Source organism: Melanostigma gelatinosum (assembly GCF_949748355.1).
Source record: "Melanostigma gelatinosum genome assembly, chromosome: 8".
NCBI classification, from domain to species: domain Eukaryota; kingdom Metazoa; phylum Chordata; class Actinopteri; order Perciformes; family Zoarcidae; genus Melanostigma; species Melanostigma gelatinosum.
Window position 1 is genome coordinate 11,429,396 of NC_136641.1, and position 21,973 is coordinate 11,451,368.

At 45.1% G+C, this 21,973-nt stretch overlaps 1 protein-coding gene across 2 annotated transcripts in view; it reads left to right on the forward strand.

Annotated features, from left to right (window-relative positions):
* The window catches only part of acot7 (acyl-CoA thioesterase 7), a gene marked incomplete at its 5' end in the record, with an annotated part of 53,642 nt that extends 32,748 nt beyond the window's left edge, over window positions 1–20,894 (forward strand). For both annotated transcript variants that reach the window (XM_079273797.1, XM_079273796.1), the window contains 2 exons: window positions 10,262–10,440; window positions 20,442–20,894. In XM_079273797.1, coding sequence (XP_079129923.1) covers window positions 10,262–10,440; window positions 20,442–20,540 — 278 coding nt within the window. In that variant the 3' untranslated portion in view covers window positions 20,541–20,894. The remainder of the gene's footprint in view (window positions 1–10,261; window positions 10,441–20,441) is intronic.
* Window positions 20,895–21,973: the final 1,079 nt, after the last annotated feature.

Sequence of the window (21,973 nt, forward strand, 5' to 3'; positions counted from 1 at the left end):
CAGTGTCTGTTTTATGTATCCATGCGCTGGAGATGATGTGATCCAGACATCCAGTGCTACAATTCTGAGGTCATGATTATCTTAGGATAATACCTCAACATAGGACCAGCTCCAGCTCTCCCCATTGTTGAATTGTGAAGTGGAAAGCAAATGTTATATAGTTCACAGCTCTCCAAGTGTGCTAGGTCAGCTGTACGTCCACGGCATTTACAGTTCATGTATTTTCAAATACAGGTGCCTTTATTCAAGCGGGATAATTCACTCAATCCAGAAGTGTTTTTTTCAAGGAGGCCTGAGTAAAGAGCGAGTGGCTGAAAAGGATTTTCAGAGAGGGGACGTTTAAAACATTTAACACACACCTCCCTGTGTTTCCGGAGCAGAACACTGACCAGTACAGGTTCAGATCCATGTCCACATCTTTCAGCTGCTGGCATTGTGGGCTGCACCTCTGTCTTTTAATTTTATGAAGAAAAGAGTTTCCCCTTTCCATTATTTACCACATCAAGCTAAATGTAGATACTATCACAAGGCTTTCAGATATTTCCAGCACAGCTGCAGTCGAGGTTGAAGTTAAACTCTTTAAAGGATCCAAGTGGTTTGCATCAGGCTTTGTTGTGTTTTAGTCCCTCACAATAAAGGGCAGAAAGAGTAAATTAATTCATAACTTTTGCTCCATTTAATGTAAAAGCTTGCTGAACGCAAGAGATCAAAAAATCACTTCGGAACATTTTTATAAAAAAGGCCAAAGCTAATTTATTTGGAAAGCCCAATTCATACACTTTCAAAGTGCTTTACATGTATTTAATATAAATAAATTGACTTTATTGAATGAACAAAATAATAGGCAATCATGGCCAAGGTGCCACACAAACACAGTGTGAGGCTAGAGGACCACACACCAGCAGACACAGACAAAATGAGCATTAAGTAAAGCGAGATTGGACGTTAAGACCCAGAACATTAAACAGAGCCAGGTCTGTGTCTGCACATTGCTCATGTGGAGGATGTTCATATAATTTGTTTAGAGGTTTTTGGAGGTCCTGATGTGTATGGCCTGAACAGTTCACTGAATTAATTGCCCAGATTTTCAGTCTCGTGGGGTCCAGCAGCAGAAATATCACTTTAGAGCAGCACCGGTTAATGCAAGAAACACACAAGACCTGCATTTAAACTGCAGAAAGAATTAAGCTGTGTTTGAGAATGAAGAAAGCAGTGTGACAGCCCCCGGGGTGGCAAGGGGGTTTCACGACAACACGGACCAATAAACACAACCAGTCGGTAGATAAATGGTGCAAGTGAGGTTTTTACTGAATATAGAGAGTGGATAGAGGTAGGATAGACACTCAACAATACACTGTCCGCTTTCCAGAGGGATGGTCGGTGTTCACTTCCACGGTTCGGTGCACAACGGGTATTCCTCATACGGTCCAGGGCGCGGGCAGGAGCAGGGTAGTCGTACAGGCAGGGGTCGGGAGCCGGGCGGGTAGTCAGACGTTCCAGGGTGATCAAGGGGTAAGGCAGTTGTCTCCAATGGGTTTGCTTTTTCTCCGTCTCCTTCCACTCCTACTCTCTCCTAGTTTCCTGTGTCCGGGGCCCTTTTATAGTCCCCTCCTCCTCCTCTGATAGGGTGTGGTCGCTCCCTCGTCTCTCCTCCTCAGGTGTTGCTTGTTGGGCTGATGGTGGTTTGGCGCTCTTTTCCACTCCCTGACATGGGGGCTCCGCCTCCATGTCAGGCAATATCGTCCCTCTACCACTTCTCCTCTGAGGTTGCCCCTCCGGCTGCCACATACCCCCCCCCTTAAATCCGACCTGGGGGGAGGACTGCTCCAGGAACCTAGGGCGTCCCGTCTTGACAGGGCGTCCGCGTTTCCATGAGCGGCCCCGGATCTGTGGACAACAGAGAAAGCATACGGTTGAAGGGATAAAAACCAGCGGGTGACCCGGGCGTTATTGTCTTTTGAACGGGACATCCATACCAGGGGGGCGTGGTCCGTGACCAGGGTAAAGTGTCGTCCCAGCAGATAATATCTCAACTCCCCCAGAGCCCATTTGATGGCCAAACATTCCTTCTCGACCGTGGCGTATCTCGTTTCTCTCGGTAATAATTTTCTGCTTACGTATGTGATCGGGTGCTCCTCTCCATCCCTCAGCTGGGACAGGACGGCACCCACCCCGGTCTCGGAGGCATCCGTCTGTACCACCAACGGTTGCGTAAAGTCCGGGGTCACCAGCACTGGTTCAGAACAGAGTACTTCCTTCAGCTTCTCGAAGGCGTCCTCGGTCTCTGCCGTCCATACGATCCGATCTGGCAGCCGGTTTTTTGTTAGGTCCGTCAGGGGTGCTGCAAGAGCAGAGAACTGGGGAACAAACCGTCGATAGTAGCTAGCTAGCCCAATGAATGCTCGTACCTGTTTCTTTGTGCGGGGGCGGGGCCATTCCCGGATCGCCTCGACTTTCCCTACCTGGGGCTTGACGCAGCCGCGGCCGATGGTGTACCCCAGGTAGTCAGCTTCCCGGAGGCCGAGGCGACATTTCTTGGGGTTGGCTGTCAGCCCCGCCCCTCGCAGAGCTTTCAGGACGGCTTCCAGTCTTTGGAGGTGAGCCCCCCATTCCTCCCCGTGCACGACGATGTCGTCCAGATAGGCTGCCGCGTATTCTCGATGGGGACGTAGTACCTGGTCCATCAGTCTCTGGTACGTGGGGGGGGGCTCCGTGGAGACCGAACGGCAGCCTCTTATAGTGGTACAGTCCCATGGGAGTAGTGAAGGCCGTTTTTTCCCTGTCTTCGGGGGCTACTGCCACTTGCCAGTAGCCTTTAGTCAAGTCGAGGGTGGTTATGTATCTGGCCCTCCCGATGCGCTCTATCATCTCGTCCACCCGGGGCATCGGGTAGGCATCGAATTTTGAGATGGCGTTGAGCTGCCTAAAGTCATTGCAGAACCTGACTGAGCCATCGGGTTTCGGAACCAACACTATAGGGCTGCACCACTCGCTCGTCGAGGGTTCGATGATGTCGGCCTCCAGCATACTCTGTACCTCCCTCTCTATCGCCCCCCGGCGGGCTTCGGGGATGCGGTACGGCCTTAGCTTCACCTTCTTCCCGGGCTCGGTGATTATCCGGTGTTGCACCAGTGTGGTGTATCCGGGGTCCGGGGAGAACACGTCCCGGAACCGATCCACCATTTCCCGGATGTCCTGCTTCTGCCGGGGGGTCAACTCTTCTCCCACGGGTACCTCGACTGGCTCCGTTTTTCCTGGGAGGGTAGAGAGAGAGAAACAGAGCATGGCATCCCTACGCACCCATTTCTTGAGCAGGTTCACATGATAAACCTTCGTCGGGTGCCTCCGACCTGGTTGCCGGACTCGGTAGTTTACCGGCCCCAATTTCTCCATCACTTCATACGGCCCCCTCCATCGGGCTAGAAACTTACATTCCGCCGTGGGTACCAGGACCAACACCCGATCCCCTGGGTTAAACACTCGGGGTTGGGTTCCCCGGTTGTACACGCGGGCTTGGGCCGCCTGTGCCTCGGCCATGTGTTCTCGGACGATGGGCCAGAGGGATGCCATCCTCACCCTCATCTCCTCGACGTGGTCCACCATGGTGCGGTAGGGGGAGGGTTGGTGTTCCCAGGCTTCTTTGGCCAGGTCGAGTAGCCCCCGGGGTCGTCGACCGTACAGGAGCTCGAAGGGCGAGAATCCGGTAGATGCCTGGGGCACCTCTCTGATGGAGAACATCAGGAAGGGTAGCAGTTGGTCCCAATTCTTCCCGTCCTGGTCCATGGTTTTTTTCAACATTTTTTTCAGTGTCTGGTTGAATCGTTCTACTAGTCCGTCCGTTTGGGGGTGATACACCGACGTCCTCAGTTGGGTCACCTTCAGCATGCCACACAGATCCTTCATGATCCTAGACATGAACGGGGTTCCTTGGTCGGTGAGAATCTCCTCCGGTATTCCGACCCTGGAAAACAACATCACCAGCTCCCTTGCAATGCCCTTGGTGGCCATAGAGCGTAGGGGAATGGCTTCGGGATACCGGGTGGCGTAATCCACTATCACCAGGATGTACCTGTGTCCCCGGTTGGTCTTGGGTAGTGGCCCCACTAGGTCCATCCCGATCCTGCTGAAGGGGACGGTGATGATCGGCAGGGGCACCAGCGGGTTTCTGTGATGGGGTTGTGGGGCCACTTGTTGACATTCGGGGCAGCTCCGGCAGTAATCCTCCACGGCTTTTTTTATTCCGGGCCAGTGGAACCTGGCCCTCACCCTTTCCAGGGTTTTCTCCACTCCTAGATGGGCACCTAGGATATGGGAGTGGGCTAACTGGAGGACAGAGGGTATGAAAGGACGGGGTACCAGTAACAACCTGAGGGGGGCCCCGTCCCTTATTACTACCTGGTAGAGGAGCCCGTTATAAATGGAGAAATGTGTGGGAGGGAGGTCTCTTACCCCGTCCAGTGGTCGTCCGTCTACGGCGGCCACCTGCCGAAGGGCGTGGGCTAGGTTGGGGTCCTCCAACTGGGCCGTCCCAAACCTCCCTGTGAGGGGCCCGGGTAAGATGGGCTCCTCCGGGTCCTGGGGAAACAGCCCGGCCAGCTCCTCTTCTTCGAGGGAGGGGGTATCTGCCTCCTCGGGGATGGGCGGCGCCTCTCCTTCGGGCTCACTGGGGCTGGAGGGTCCGTCGTTCTCGACGGCTGTGGCATATACGTCCTCGGGGTTGGGTTGGGTGGCCTCCACCAACGCCCGGGCCACGGCACTGGCGACTCCTTCCGATAGGGGATCGGTGGAGATCTCCTCCCCCAGCCCACAGATGGCTTTCTTCTTGTACTTTCGGTGAGGGGTCGTACCTGGTTTCACCACCAGGCTGCGCCACAGCTCCTGGAACACGGGCAGGTCTCGGCCGACCAGCACCTCTACGGGGAGTCCTTCCACTACTCCTGCAGTGCCGACGTATCTACCCCTCGTCGTGTATATCTCGAGGGCGGTGGTGGGGTATTCGCGGGTCTCCCCATGGATGCACGTGACCGCTCGGGTGCCGGTTAGGAGCGGGTACTGAGCAAACGTAGGTCTCACCAAGGTAATAGCGCTCCCGGAGTCCACCATCGCGGAGGCGTCGCGGCCGTTTACTTTGACCGGGGTGAGGGGCATGTGGTCCTCGTGAGTGGCCCAGCATCCGGTAATCAGTCCGCATGGGCGACTCCCCTCACTGGCCGTGGGCATGGGTGCGTCCTGGCGGTGAGGACATTCCCAGGCGATGTGCCCGATCTCGCCGCAGTGGTAGCACCTCCTCTCTTCCGGTCCAAACGCCGGCCGACGTCGGGGAAAGCCTGGGGGAAAGGAGGGAGACACATAGGTAGTTTCCTCCGTTCTCATCTTTTCTTTGCGGGTGGACCCCTCCACTTTCGGGTTTCTTCCCCCACGCACTAACGCTTGTGCTGCGTGGTAACCCTCCATGATCTCTACCAGTTCCTCGAGGTTGCGGGGGTTTCTCTGGCCGGCCAATTTTTTTGCCTCATACGGGAGGGATCTAAGGAATTTGTCCATGACGACACGATCGGTGGGCGACACCTCGGTTGGCTCTGCGTGCAGCCAGGCCGTCGTAATCCTCTTGATCTCATGCATCTGGGCTCGCGGAGAAAGGGAGGTGTCATATGTCCATTCATGAAATCGTTGTGCCTTTATTAACAGCGTGACCCCGCATCGCTGTAACGCTTCCGCTTTCAACACCCGGAAGTCAACTTTTCCAGCGCGCTCTAAGTCCTGATACGTTACTTGCGTTTCGTTGATCAAAAAGGGGGCTATCAACTCAGCCCAGTGCTCTTCTGGCCATTTTTCCCGGAGTGCCGTTGTCTGGAATATCTGAAAAAACACTTCAACATCGTCAGCTGCCGTCTGCTTGAGAAGGAAGCGCGCTGGGTTGGCTTTCTCCACGGTACGTTGCTCCTGTTGTGTCTGTAACATGCCCTTGATTTCGCTTTGCATCGCCTCCGCGCGTTCGGTTTGTACCTCCATATACTTCTCCATGTGTACTTGCTGTTGGTATTGTTGTTGCTGCTGTGCTTGGAGGATTTGCATTTGTACTTGCATGGCTTGTTCGTGGCGTTTTTGGGTTTCCTGGTTGCTAGCGATTAGCCCCGCTAGCAGCTCTTGAAATGGCACCGGGGTGGCCATGCTTACTGGGTCGGTCGGTCTATCGGTCAGTGTTGCCAGAACCGGACTGTGCCCACATTCTCCACCAAATTGTGACAGCCCCCGGGGTGGCAAGGGGGTTTCACGACAACACGGACCAATAAACACAACCAGTCGGTAGATAAATGGTGCAAGTGAGGTTTTTACTGAATATAGAGAGTGGATAGAGGTAGGATAGACACTCAACAATACACTGTCCGCTTTCCAGAGGGATGGTCGGTGTTCACTTCCACGGTTCGGTGCACAACGGGTATTCCTCATACGGTCCAGGGCGCGGGCAGGAGCAGGGTAGTCGTACAGGCAGGGGTCGGGAGCCGGGCGGGTAGTCAGACGTTCCAGGGTGATCAAGGGGTAAGGCAGTTGTCTCCAATGGGTTTGCTTTTTCTCCGTCTCCTTCCACTCCTACTCTCTCCTAGTTTCCTGTGTCCGGGGCCCTTTTATAGTCCCCTCCTCCTCCTCTGATAGGGTGTGGTCGCTCCCTCGTCTCTCCTCCTCAGGTGTTGCTTGTTGGGCTGATGGTGGTTTGGCGCTCTTTTCCACTCCCTGACATGGGGGCTCCGCCTCCATGTCAGGCAATATCGTCCCTCTACCACTTCTCCTCTGAGGTTGCCCCTCCGGCTGCCACAGCAGCTTAACATGAACAAAGCAACAGAACACTTCTTAACTTGGTCAGAGATTAATAAAGATCCCAGATGTTAACAAAAAGAAAGGAATTGCATTTGCAATGTATGTATGCAATTGTACAAATTATTCAATTAAGTTGAGCAAGAATGATGTCAATGTTTTCTTTTGTTATTTACTAATGTGTTTTCCTGTCGTATCCCATCTCACTCCTCATTTGGCAACTCATTTACAGCGACAGTTTTCCTCTGTTGCGTTTGTAGTTTTACCATTGTCTTGTCTGTGACACTGTTCATTTGCATGTTTTGAGATGAAATGCTTGACTAAACAGCGCTAAAGCATCAATGTCCCACTGAAATGGCATCTACGTTGAGTGGATTGATTTCTCAAAGACGTATGAATAGTTACCCTTGGTGTCAAACTCCAGCCTGAGTGGAGCTGCGACACTTCGTTGAGTCTTCCAAACATCACAAAATGGCAGCAGTCATGTCACCGTTTGTGAGTCACTTGTTCATTCGTGTCTTTTAAGAGAAGTGTTTCATTTTTACACCGCAAAGTAAAGCAACTGCGATGTTGCACTGAACAATACTGTGTATTATTCTGCACTGAGAATATAAGTCAGTGAGGTGCTGGCCATTGATGTACCACAGGAGTGTTCAGTCGGTGCTCTTCTCCATTATCTGCAACAGCAAAATGCCCAGAGGTACAAAGAAGCAGAAGAAAGGCACAACACTGAAAGGAGATGTTTTATGGAGAGAGAAGGGACTGCTAAAGGTGAGAGAAAGAAATAAGAGGGAACAGTGTTGCATTATGAATACTCACACTTGTGTTCTTGTTCATTTTAGATTTCATGCCATTGATCCAGCATGAGATTTGACAAATAACTAACGCCAGTAGAATTTGAATCAGGTAGTTCCTTGGTTTGTATTAAAGGTACAGTATAGTGTGTCTGCATATGAGACACTTTCTTTGATTCAAAAGAAACAATTTTGTCGCCCTCGTGGGTTTCTGGAGAAGTTGTCAGAAGTGAGGGCTGTTGTTTCTCCTGCATTGCCTTCTGCCCTTTTTTTTATTGCAGTCTTCTTTGGTCATTTATGCAAACATGCAATTTGAAGCTTTTTTGTTGATAAAAATAATGTAGAACAAAGAAAATACCATTCTGAGTTCTTTTTTTTCACAGCCGGAGAAATATATTCACTTTGGTCCAATTGCGGTAGAAACGAGTAGTAGAAACAACTTTACTCACGCAGACTGTGGTTAAAATAGCAAATCTATGGCTCAAAGGCATTACAACCCCAGCTTAGTGCAGACAACACGAGGCTCTGGCATGGACTCTCCTCACAGCAGATTAGCTTTATCAAACAGCTCCTCTGAGATGAAACTCTGCCAGTTTTTCAGGTTGGCTGACCTTCAACGCTGCACATGTCCAAAGATCTACTCTCTACAATGAATCAATGATGAATCATGAAGGCCTTTAAAATAAACCGCCCAGTCTCATCAAGGCTCATTTTTTGTGTGTAATGTCATTGAGCAGAGCACGCTTTATTGAGCCCAATACATCTGTGCCAGAGAGAGTTTACCTGAATGACACTGCATTCACTCCCGGCAGTAACATGTATAAAAAAAACAAAAAACCTCAATAACAAGGGAGAGAATGGCCAGAAGTATTCTTGCATTTTGATTTTGAAAAGTTGCCAAAGGAAGTCTGTTAAATATGTTTTAAGAGCAGTAGCCAAAGGCAGCAACACAGGTTTTAGTAACAGTTAGTGTCACATTTGCTTTAGTGATTACCACCTCACACGTCAGTGAAGTATGTATTAATATGACTGAGAATTTTCAGTACGTATTGGGTTGCTTGTGTACACTGAGATACATTTTTTTCTCCACATTTCCTCTGGCAAGCTCCACACACAGATGATTCTAACCAAATGAATTACATTGGCACATGTCTTGTAAACTCTTCCTCTTCTCTTACAATCGACTCAAACTTTCCACCAAGTCTTACTTCAGGGACAAAGCGGGATGTTTATCAGAGCATTCAAAACAAGCCGTATGCTACAAAATCAACTATGAGCGTTTTCTGTTCTGCTCTAGTTATCGTTAAGGCCGACTTAAGTACAACATAAAACACTCTGGTTAAGGTTGAAGGAGGATGGTGCCCACGGTTAAGGTTAAACTAGCATCGGTGTACTGGTTAAGGAAAAGAAACACTCGTTCGCAGGAGACGGAAAGCGAACGATGATCTCTGGTGTCAAAGTCACACAATTAGTTCACCCGATCGTCCTCTCTTGTGTGGCGGCACATGTGCATTGCCACTGACAGAGTACAGCCGTTATTCGCATGAACTGCGAGAGCTGTAAATTTAATCATCTGAACAAACCGTCAATGTTGTCTTTTTACTGCGATGAGGACGGCCTTTAATCTCAGAGTCTCCTGCACGAGTAAAGAGCTCCATCAATGAACTCCACTGACATTTTAAAATCTCATTTTTGAGAATTAGTTTACAGCTTATACTTTGATAGAAGCCTTTTTTTCATTTTCAATATAGATATGTTATTATCTTTGAGTGTTTCATAAGATCTCAGTCATCGACTCCAGATCTGTCTCAGACTGCAGGAATAACACCTTCTTTCCGCGTCTCTATGGCAACAGCAGTAATAACACAGTACGGGCACATGAAATAGGATGAAGACACACTTCAGCAATGCCCGGTCCTATTAGTTTTACCCCTCCCTGCAGTGCCAAATAGGAGAAGAGCACTTATTTCTGATGAGTCAAACGCACCAGATGGATCAGATGGAGGATGCAATCAAAAGAAAGGGTCGCAAATGCTCTGCAGCAGTGCACATGACGTGGCCTCGTAATTTGTGGTTGTAAGCATTAAAACCTTCAAAAGATTTTAACTGCAATGCAACATTATTTTTTTTACTTTAAGCACACATCAACAAGCTTTATTTTGAAAGGTCCTACTTTGTATTCATCTGAAATGCTTGCAGTAGGAGAGACTGACTGGCTGTCGTTGTTAAATTCTTCCAGCCAGAGATCAGCGCCCTGCCTCGCTCTGCTCTCCATGGGTGGAACAGACTTAAATGAGTTCATGATGCAACATGGTGAGGTAGATTGCAGGAGCAGATCCTGCATTTCCCTCGGCTGACTATATCGCTATACCAGCTCATACCTACATGAAGCTCCTTAGTTTGATATCAGCTTAGCATTATTAGTCAGTGTTGTTGTGTTGACCCAAAGTTTTCAGGTGAATTCAAACTTCAGTCATTTTGGTGTAAGATAGTTGCAACACAAGTCACAACTTTATTTACCTATAGATGGCTGAAGAACAGAGTAGCTTGACTCAAACATGATGATTTTAAAACATTAAAGCAGTACACTGCATGAACGTCAAACATATACATGTTAAACGTGTTTTTCTCCTGTTTTTCTTCCTCTTCCCTAGGCTGTCTGGTGACGGTGACGGGGCGGCTCACGTTCATCAGTAACAAGTCTATGGAAATTGAAGTGTTGGTCGACGCTTCCTCGCTGGTGGAGGCAGATAAATATTGCGCTGTCTCTGCCTTCTTCACCTACATCTCCCTGGACAAGGACAATAAACCTCTGTCTGTCCCTCCTCTTAAGGTTGGTACCATCCAGTCTTTCTAAAGTCTGTCTTTCATTTGATCCTGTACTTCATTTTGTATCCACACACATGGGGCTACCTTTACACAGGTGTTAAAGAGAGTGAGAGTCAAACACGGATTATTTGATGCGTCCACCAAGTACGGTGTAGTTTACTTTGAGCTCATATTTAAAACCTTGCCCTGCTGACACCTTTAAGGTCTATGCACCCTTTTTTGGTTTTGTGGGCTCTGATAAAAATTCAATTGGAAACTTGTCCTTGGAACTTACAGAAAAAAAGAACACAATGAAATTTACTTTACAGAGCAAACTAAAATAAGTTATATGTAAAAACATTCCTGCTTTAAATAGAACGCGACTCAGTGTAATTCGTTACTTTCACTCCTGGTATTTAAATGTAAGTTTAAAGAGTTAAAGTTACATCTCAATTTAATGTCTTCTTCTTATTCAGTAATTCAACCTTCAGTTTCTCTACTTTTGTCCTGCTCGTCACATTGCTTCTGTCAGTGACACCTGTGATCTTTGGAAACGCTCACAGCATGAGAGACACTGTCCATAATCTCGCAATTTTGCACGTCAGTGTCTTTTCAGTGCGTTCAATTATTTGCTGTGTCTGCACATTAGCCTTAAGCAGTGAGGGCTGAATGCTAATATCTCAACAACATCCCCGGACATCTGTCTGCATGGCTGACTCAGCACTTATTGTCAGGATGTAAAGTGGGCAGACGCCTGCTGTTTGTTCAGTCTTGGCAGTACTCGTTGATCCAAACCCTGTTTAAACGCGCAGGCCATCTGTTTAACATTTAAATTATTTCCTGGCGCCATTCTGCACTCCCTGATTGTATTTGTGACGATCCCTTTAAAACTCGTCCAACTATTCTGCGAGATGCGAGGGATTTAGGCAACAAAGGGACCATTACAATGGCATTCAAAGCACTTAGTAAAGTAATCAGTGGATTGCAATTTGTTGTAACATTAAATGAATTAACAACAATCTTTATTTTGTGACTCAATTCATATTCTGTTGCATGTCTTTGGACATTTTTTTGTTTTTTGAATGGTTGTTGTTTCACAATATGGTATGAAGCAGCTTCTTGATGAATTTGGTAATGATAGCATTCACGTTGTTTTGATTTGTAGTTAAGCACCATCCCTAACCATGTGTATGAGCGAGGGATGCACAAATCCCGATACCTGGGCTTTGGGTACCGCCCAACACCAAGTATCAGTCCGATAATGTCTCAATGTGTGGAAGTGACTGAGATCATTATTTTTAATGTAAGGCAACATTGCCTTTCTATTTTTATATTTTTTATTAAAATAAGAATGTGTTTAATAAGAATTGTACACCAGCAAGTTGGTCAAATTTTCAGTAAAGCATGGTCTGAGTGGGCAGCTCCAGAGAAATTGAACGGACCAACAGCAAGGAATTATTCTCTCAAGGGCACACTTGCACAAAATTCAGAGAGTTTGCACTTGGGCTAATCATTCCACTTTTAAGTATATGCAAAGTACAGAGTAAGCCAGGAAAATGCATTCAAAGTGAAGACCAAGCAGCAATATTTTAAGTAATAGCTATCAAGCACAAAGCTGTTTGAAAATGTTTAATAAAGTATGTAAACTACTAATTGCGGTCTAAGTCAACCTAAGATCCGAACAGAATAGTGGTGCATATCAGCAGGAAGGAGGCCAAGCTTGGCCTTAACTATGAGAATGAAGCGCGGATGGTTGTTATAGGTGGGTTGTCATGCCGCCAAGTGCTGCATTGACCCCTCTTACCATAAACATTAACACACTCATGAAGGCACAAGCATCAGCCTTCAACACCATGACACATCTATTTGAAAACAGACTCCTCTCCTTCTGCCCCTGCCAGACTGATACGTATGTGCATCTAATGTGCGTCACCGCTGGTCGGTCTTTTCAAAAGCGCCCGTCAGTCTTCCCCATTTCCATTTCACAAAAAACCCGTGTTTGGTTTGCGCCATTGTCTGCCTCTGTCCACGCATTCATTACCTGGTTTTCCATCTTGCACAAGCTTTTGTTTTAAAGGCAGGGAATTGCAGCGATGATTAGAGTCATTGTAATTTCTCTGCTCACCTCAATTTTATGAAAAGAGAGGCAAAAAAAATATATATCTCCTGGCGATTTTAATAATTCATCTTCAACACTATAAATGGAAATCTAAAAGGAGGCAGTGCTGCCAAGGCTCTGATGTAGCATGTCAGATAAACAAAGGCAGGAATAGAGAAATCTGTGTGTGTGTGTGTGCATAAAAATGCTGGATAGAGATGCAACATAGACCGACTGAATGTTTGTGTAGAACAAAGACAAATAAAGCTCTCGTGCATGTAGGTTTGCGGGCTTTGTGTGTAGAGTTGCACATGCATGAACAAACCACTGAGCACCAATTGCGTGTGTGTTTATTCATATGAGTGAGAGAAGGAGGACAAGGCTCAATCGGGGCTATTTCTGGCTTTCTGTCAATCCAATTAACACCCGGAGATGGGACTGTGAGGAAATCAATGGAAATGCAATGATGACATTAATTAGCCTAGTAAGCCAGATAATGCTGAGTTGAACAAAACGCGACATGCATTTGGCCTCCCCGTCCTACGATTTGAATTTTACCCCAGGAAATCTAGCATGTGTTATTCTCAGCAGTCCTATCAAATATCATTTACTTGTTGTGATAACAGATTTCCCCCCCAGCACTCAGCACGTATCAGAATAGATACTCCTGCACACAATCTCCTGGAAAAACAAAATGTGACATTTTTACTTCTCAGTTTTTGTATGGATTAAACAAACACGATATAATGTTTACTTAGTGAGCGTTAGAGAGGCTGGTAGTCGGATTTTGTTTCCTTTGGACAGTGCCAGTTAATTCATCTGTTTCCATTCCTTTTTGCTAAGCTAAGCTAACCATGGCTGCTGGCTGTAGCTTCATCAGCTACTTGGTCAGCTCTTTTGCAGAGTTTGCACTGTTAGCGCTGTTGGAGCCATTAGCTCTCATGGCGCCATGTTGAGAGACGCATCGAAATGCTCCCAATCTGGGATCTTACGCCTTTAAATATCACTCCAAGTTATCTTGTATGATTTTCTAAAAAGGCATCTGTCAGGTTGAGTCTCCTCCTCGTCCTCGTCACTGAATATCTTATCTTTCTTTTCAACTGTAACATCAAAACAAGTCCATGTCAAACCTTATGCGAATGAAATTTTCATGACATCGCGGCAGATTTTGCTCCAGTTCTATAAATAGCATGATCGAAAGGATGGCTTCTGCTATTCTTGACTGCAGGTTGATTTCCCCCCCGTTCTCTTATCCTCGCTCTCTCTTCAGTGAACCCGTTGTGTTGACTATTTTTAGATTTTCCCATTTTAGCTGAGCAGGGGGGATTGCCACCAACGTAGCACACTGTGGGTAATGCTGAAGTGGGGAAAGAGGACAGCATGAGCAGAAGGGAGGATATCGGGGGATGCCTCACCTCTCTGCAGCAGTACCCTTGAAAAGTACTGAAATAATGTATTTGCATTTGAGAAATAATCGGAAAAAAATGTCTCGAAGCACCTTTGACCAGCGTATGTCTTTGTTGTGTTTCTGATGATTTTTCGTGGGGTAACAGTCGCCTCAAGGTTTGAAAAACTGGCTTGTTACCAGAAGGTCAGCACTTTGAATCCTCGGCCAGTGGCCAGTGCATATACCAGCTGTTGATGGAAGTCCTTCTGCAGAGGCATTTAGGTGATACAGTTAATAAGTGAATTAATTCATTGTGAACATATGAAGGTTTGGTACTTAGATCTTGCTGTCTTTTCATTCCTCTTCCTTCTTGTTCGGTGTGTCATAATATCTCTCCTTCCTCCCTTCTTCTATTCTTGCTTAATTTCTCACTTCTTCCGCCTTTATTCATCTTTCCTGCCCCCCTCTCTTTATTTCCATCCCCCCTCACCCTCTTTTCTCCATCTCTCTCCCTCCTCCGTCATCTCTCTCCTTCCTCCCTTCTTCTATTCTTGCTTAATTTCTCACTTCTTCCGCCTTTATTCATCTTTCCTGCCCCCTCTCTTTATTTCCATCCCTCCTCACCCTCTTTTCTCCATCTCTCTCCCTCCCTCCGTCATCTCTCTCCCTCCTCCCTGGCAAAGACTCAGCTGGCCTCCCGTGACACAAAAACAAGCCCGGTTGTCATGGCAACCTCCTGTAGTCCACATGAAGTGATGCACATTTATTTTTAGATGCCTCCCATTCAAGACAATCAGCAACGGGTTAACGGGTACACTTGTGCCAGAGTTGCAGATATTTCTGACTGTGTGGTAATCGGAGGCTCGACACATGGAACGCGCCTCAGTCCATGAGTCTGTAATGGATGGTTAATTATGAGTATTAGGCATTTTTGATTATACCTCATATCCTTTTTGGGGTATTTTCAATCTCATCCAGGTCTGGGTCCGTTTTTTATATCATGTCCTATGACGACCCTCAGCCGTGCCAGAAAATGTGTGTTTTAATTAGATATATAACACAAAGTTCAATACAAGGATGAGTGCTTCTGGAATCGTCACTGTCTGTTGTGTTTCAGCCCTGCAAAGGATTCATGTTTTTAAATCACTGCCAAACATTTTACAAAGCATACAAAAGCAATGTGTACATTGTTGAATGACTTTTTTCTGGTTGTGATTTGGGACTTGGAACTCTCTGAGCTCGGTGATTTAGTTCAGTGAATGTTTTATTTCATTTTACTCAAACAGCTGCTTTTTATTAAAGCTCAGACGCATTTGAGAAATGCACCTCAGGCTAATTGTGCTTTCATTTCACAGTTTGTTAGTGAGATGAAATATGTTGTCAGAAAAAAACAAACCCAGAATACACCAATACCCAAATAACAATGAAAACTAGCCATCGTAGTTGCATACATCACATTATTACTTATACAACAGTGCTGTTGCTGAAACTGTGATGAAGCTCAGATTATTGAGGAAATTGGGATGAATTGTTGATGTTTTACAGGCTGAACTACTGACAGCATAAAATATTAATGACTGACGGATCCACGGACAGAGGTCCTCTCAGCATTATAAATTAATTAGAAAGAGTATTTGAAATGATTTGTTTTATGTCTACAAATGAAACACCTTTCAGCATTGTCTAAAATGTCATCTTTTGTGTATGACTGTATCTCTATCTCTGTCCCACATAAACATATAGGACAGTATTTAGACTCGTGTGTAGGTTAATATCTAGGTTGTTATTTTTGTAGAGTTGGTTGCTTTACAGCTTTGTGCTACTTTTTGGGACTCTGGCATTCGGCAGTGCCACTGATGCCCCGTGCCCACTCTGATAACAGCTCGTGCCAACACAAAGGAACCCCTCTGGCATTTAGCTGGGATTGTCCGATCAGTCCTGTTAACGAGCCTTGTCCCTGTTCCAAGTTCACATAATTTGTCACGGTCCATTCAGCTGCCCACACCGAATGGATGACCAGCATGCCAGGTGAAACAGCTGTTATTCTTGGCCGTTTGACCCCATCGGCCAAGGCTCTGATGTCTGACTTTGTCTTGGTCATCTGTGGGCGATATTCAAATGAATAGTTCAAAGTGTTCCAGTACGATTTATTGTGTGTGTGTTAATGTATTAGCCACACTAGTAGCATGGCTCTAGAGATGTCGCTTTACTTTGGTCCCGACGGAAACACCTCAACAGTTATTTAATGGATTGACACAGATACAGTCGTCCAACTCTGCAGTAGCAAATGTTTGCATGCTGACATGTTAAGATGGTCAACAGGGGAGCTATTGTGTTGTACAGGGCCCTCATTCTTGCCGTGTATGAACCGTTACACATATAGTCACGTTTATTGCAAAGTTATTGCACAATACGTGCTCAGTAATTGCACGTTCATTTTATCGATGCCTGAATTGTAAAAAGCAATGCGATTGGAGACATTTAAGTTGAAGAAGTAATAAAGCAAGCATGACTGCTTTTAGCGGGGTTCTGCATCAGAGAGTCACCAGCAGAAGGTGATGATCCTGCATAATCATAGTTATTAGACTGGAGCCACTGTGGGAATACCAATTACACGGGGACACCAAAAGGACATTTTGAGCCTAGCATTGAAGTGTCACAGTGGGTTATGTAAATGTGATCCGCATAAACATTCCATGCTCGAGCGTGCAGCTTAGCATGAAATGCACACAAAGTATAAGCCGGACAAATAATGTGCACACATAGACACGTGGACACAACTGTAGAAACACCAGTGTTAGGGCTTTGTGGATGTGTTAGCTGTGATGTTATGGTTCATCAGAACTGTTACAGCAAACGAGTAAACAAGCCATTAAATAAGCAACATTTACAATCATTAGAAAGGATCATTTACTTTGTAATATGCTTAAACCAGCATTACATGTTATGTAGAGTCAGACCACTTTACAGTGCAAGTCTGTCAGTTGGTGAGCATTTTTTTCTCTTCGGACTGGATAATGCTGTTTTCCACTAATAACACGAAGGACTGTTTCTTGGAATGAAAACAATAACTGGAACGTCTGCATCTTCCTGTAGTTTTGTTTGGCCGGGCGAGATAACAAAACCCGCCTTTTTAGGCTGTCGTTTGAGTAAAAACCCATGTCCTAGACCTGCTCTTAAAATATGTTTCAAATATATATTCTTTTTTTATTATTATTATTTTTTTTCTCTGTGTATGTAATTTATTGACCCTAGGGTCACATTGTGTTTTTTATGCTTTTAAATTTCTGCTCTGTTCAGCACTTTGTGATGTTATGTCTGTGAAAATCGCTCTCAAATTATTTCATTCATTCATTCATTCATTCATTCATTCATAAGACTGATATCATTATCATTTAACTCAGGCGCCAGCGGAAAAACAACACCTGGAAATATTCTTCTTGGAAACGGGTTTATTTTTATGATTATGAAAATGGATTTTGAACCAATGAAAGAGACAACACAAAACAAGTAGTGTATGAGAAATCTCGAATCAATACAGTTTAAATTACAACTAAGTCCAGTGTTTTAACAGTCGGTGCTTCACCTAAACAGTCAGTCTCACATTTTCTGCTGCCAGAATGGTGTTTCCTTTCCTATTGCATCGTAACTTTAGAGGACCATATCGCATATCTTATTAACTTCTTCATTAGCAGTATTGAGGTTTACTGTTAAACTGACATGCTTGTTGAACCATTTCAACCTGTAGCTGACTATCGTTTTAAAAGTCTAATTCGCGAATGGTTAAGTCCTCGGGGGCGCAAGTGGGAGAGAGATGTGAAGGGTTTGAAACTATGACAATAGAAGGCACAAACAGCCTGAGACACTCTTGATTAATACACCAGAGACTGCATTTAAATGTAAATGTTCACCCAGTACCAACCTATAGCTAGTCTAACTTTTAAATATGTTGTTGACTTCTTATCATATTACCCACTGACACCTTATTAATAAAAATAAAAATAGCTGGTTTAACTTTTGTAACTGCAGATAGATGCAACAGACCGATAACCATTTTAATATTGTTACTTTTCACAGATTCTTCTGGTCAAATGTAGTCCCACCATCTTACCGTCAGTGTTTTACTTGGATGTGGTTGCATGGCTGCAGTCCCTCTGAACTGTTTTTTGGCTTGTAATGAAATCATTTTAAACCAGTGTGTTGTGTTAAATGATGGATGTCTTTGGCACGCACAATAGCTGTGCTAAAGTAGATGATTTATAAACCTCCGTTTGGTGTCAGGCTCCCAAATCACCTTGTCGGGTCTTATTTCAGTAATACTGTAATGACCAGCTCCCGCTACGTTTTGCTGCTTGCAGTCCAATTGGAAATATGAACTGGTTGCCCAATGTTCCTGTCTAATTAGAGACAGGGTATTATACACAGACTCAACCAACTCAAAAGATATTATAATAATCAAGAAGCCGTAGCTGTCTGCCTCCCAACATGGCCACAGCTAACCATTGGATACCACTTCAAAAGGAAATGCTTGCTTTCTGTGCAGTGATGGCATATGGAAAGCATCATATAACTGTTTGTCTGTCACTTGTGACAATATGCAGCAACAAGACATTACCTAAATGAGCTACTTGTTATGTTAGTACATTTGTCTTATATGATCAGAGAGCAACACTGGTTTTGTATGTAACTGCTGCACTTCATAACGCACAGGGAACACAGATAGTGTGTGAAAGGCCTCTACAGGTATTACAGTATTTGTTATTTTATTTTAAATCCATGAATTTGCAGTGTGACTGTACACAATCAGTGACTTTCACACACTAGAACAAGACTCCACAGTTCCCGATTGTGTACCTTTAAAATGACATTGTCTGAGCAGCACTTCTGTTTCTGTAAATATTTGAAAACACTGGAACTGTGGTGAAACTTGGTCTCCCTCTCTCTCTTTTTTTTTTTTTGAAAGTCAATGAACTGGAATTATCCATTACTTTCAGTTGAATGGCAGAAGCAAAATTGACTGAGCAGTATGTTGAGTGTTATATAACCAGCATACAACAAACACACCAATACAACAGCTGCATGCTCCTGAACCAGCTCTGCAGAGATAGATAATCCCACCGCTGTTGTGTTCGTGGCGCAGCGTCGCCATTTTAATATTCTCATCATATTTGTGTCGTGACCCCCAGACTTGTTTTGCCATATCCGTTCCCACCCTGCTCTCTCCATGAAGTTAAGGTGCCATCTGTCAGCTTTGCTGAGTGGCAGGTGCTCTTGAATCTGCCAATCACCTGGTGTGTGCAAAGCAAGGAGCCTCCATCTGAACAGCTTCATTGACGTTGGTATTAACAGTTTTACATACGAAAACATGCACAGGCCTGTGTGTGTGTGTGTGTGTGCTCACATACAACACACACCCCCACTCCCTAAGAACAGTGTGCGGATGAGGGAGTGGGGAAGCGGGCAGCACCATTAAAGCAAGTGTTGACACTGTCACCGGTGGTGGTATTGTTGTTTAAGTCACGAGGTTGCCAGGCAGTCTTAATAAACCGCGCAGGCTATTCCTCCCACCAATCAGCAGCCAAACTGAGCTAAGTGAAGGAGAAAGAGAAGATTTGTTGGTCACAGACTTGAAAGTGCTGCTCAGAATAAAAACAGAAGTGAATAATTGATTCATGTAATTCCAGGAGCTCTTCCCAGAATCCCTGGGTGTGATGACGCTATCAATATTTAAAATAATACCAATATGTTATGTACGTGATGTGCTAAGATATATCATGTGCATACGACACTGTTATGGAAGTAGATTATGGTGATACCGTACAGTGCAATCATACAGTAATAAGCGTTCGGATCCATTTAGCTGGGAGCTGTAAATATTTACATCCATATTTGTGGAGCTCTGCGAATTAGTTTGAGTTTCCTGATCATGGTTACAATATTGGTTACGAGATATTTTATCTGTTGGTAATATTAGATGATAAGCCAACAGCCACAAACAATCCTAACAATTATTATTTAGGTAACTTTGACGTAATATTCTCATTAAATTCCATACAATCTGGTAGTTGTGCTGCTGATAATGTTATATTTCACGACCAACGACCACTGACTGATATCCCAATCCTTATTCCTTACTGCCGGCTTTGCAGAAATATCACATTTTCTGTAGACGACACATACATTCACAATGCTCTGCGTTGTTTAACATGTCATGACTTAAAAATCATGAAGTTTAAGGAATTTCAAGGGGTTCAGTGTCCTGCAAATGTCTTGCAAATCATCTCATGGGGTTTCATGCAACTTCACCGAGATGTATTCTGCTTCTTTAGTCTCCAATGCAAAGCCTCTCCGAGTTTCAGTCATTCATTCTGTATTTTATTAAGAAGATGAATGACAATCACAACGGCACAGACTGGTAAATTAGATCAGAGCTTCATGCCCATTGTTAATGTAATAACTGAAGGGGAGGCATTCCAGTGCACAATATGTGTAAATGATGAATGTGTCTGTTAACTCATCTTCCGTCTTTTTTTGTCTGCAGATTGACGGAGAGGAGGAGCAGAGACGTTTCGATGAAGGCAATGCACGTTACCTCCAGAATAAAGCAAAAAGACTCGCAGATAAGCAGCGCCAGCAGTGACGCGCTGCTCACCAGAGTAAAAGCGTCTGCAGCAACAGTATCAACCCCACATAGCACATACAGTATGAAGGACATAAAGCACCCCTCCCCCATTTTGTCACTGTAGAGCCCTGTTAAACCCAAACCTGTGATGATTTTTTCCTGTGCTATGCACCAAAATGTCCACATATGTCTGTATATGCATTTAGAATTAAGAGTACATATTTTATTTCGGCGATATTTTGAATGATGTATAAAGACCATTCATGATCCAAAGTGACAAGTCTGACTGTAAAAGTAAGATAACAATTTTATTTTCGGAAGATTTGTAAGACGAAGACTTCATGTTTGGTGTCAGTGCAAAGCGATAGTCTGAGTGAATAATGATAAATAAAAGATCCAAGCGTGAGTCTGGGGCGCTCGCCTCACGTCCTTGCTAATTTGATGAGGATGATGATGATGTCATTGTCTTGGGCATGCCTTGGCAGAGAGGGCACACGCTATCCAGATCAGAAAGATGAATCGAGGTCAGCAGCAGCCAGTGACAAATCAACATCCATATGGCCCTGGGACAGAAAAGGCTGTGATCATGAACCTGCCATGAAAGCTCCTGTTCAAATATTTAGCAAGATTGTTTTTTCATTTGGGTATTTAAAGCTCTCTTCGACTTCAGGAGGAGTAAGTGAGCTTCAATCCTGTGCAACAGATGGCGAAGATTAATTTGAAGTCAAAACTAAAGAGGAAATTTCAAAAATGAAAGCCCAGTGAGCGAGCTCTATGAAGAACAGAGAGCCACACAGATCTAAACCTCAGCAAAAGGCCTTTTTGTTTGGACCTTTGTTCTTCCTCGTACTGTTGTCTTACACAGACAGAAACTGAATTGTCATTGGTTCTTGAAGGTTATTGTTTTTTTTCCCTTGGTCCCTCCAGCGCAGTGTGTGTGCTTTTTATTTCCCCCACGAAAATGAAGTTAGGCTCAAACTGCACCAGGGGGATATATATCTATTTTTAACCCCAGTGAAATCGAGGCATCTTGTGGTAGAAGGAGAGCACGGGGAGGGAGAGGAGGGAAAACACGGTCCAGGGAGACGGGATCCACCTCAGATGGCAAAGACGAGACTCATGAGCAAATAACATGAGGAAATATGAGCTTATAGAAGATCATCTGCCTCATGCACAACACCAGCACAAGCATGCCAGAATGCCCCTGTCCAGAGAACGTGCAATTTCCCATCATTCACAAACAATATTCATGACTGTCTTTGGCTGTTGCAGCTGGCAGCAGCTGGCTTTCATAGGGAGAGACACACTATGGTAACCATGGTTACTTATGTGGAAGAACAGACTTGAAATGGAAGCGATGACATTATCAGAAATAGATGTTTCTCTTCCAGGTAAATCTGCTCAAAATAATTCATGTGTCACATGTAAATCATGTTTGTGCTTGCTGCTCA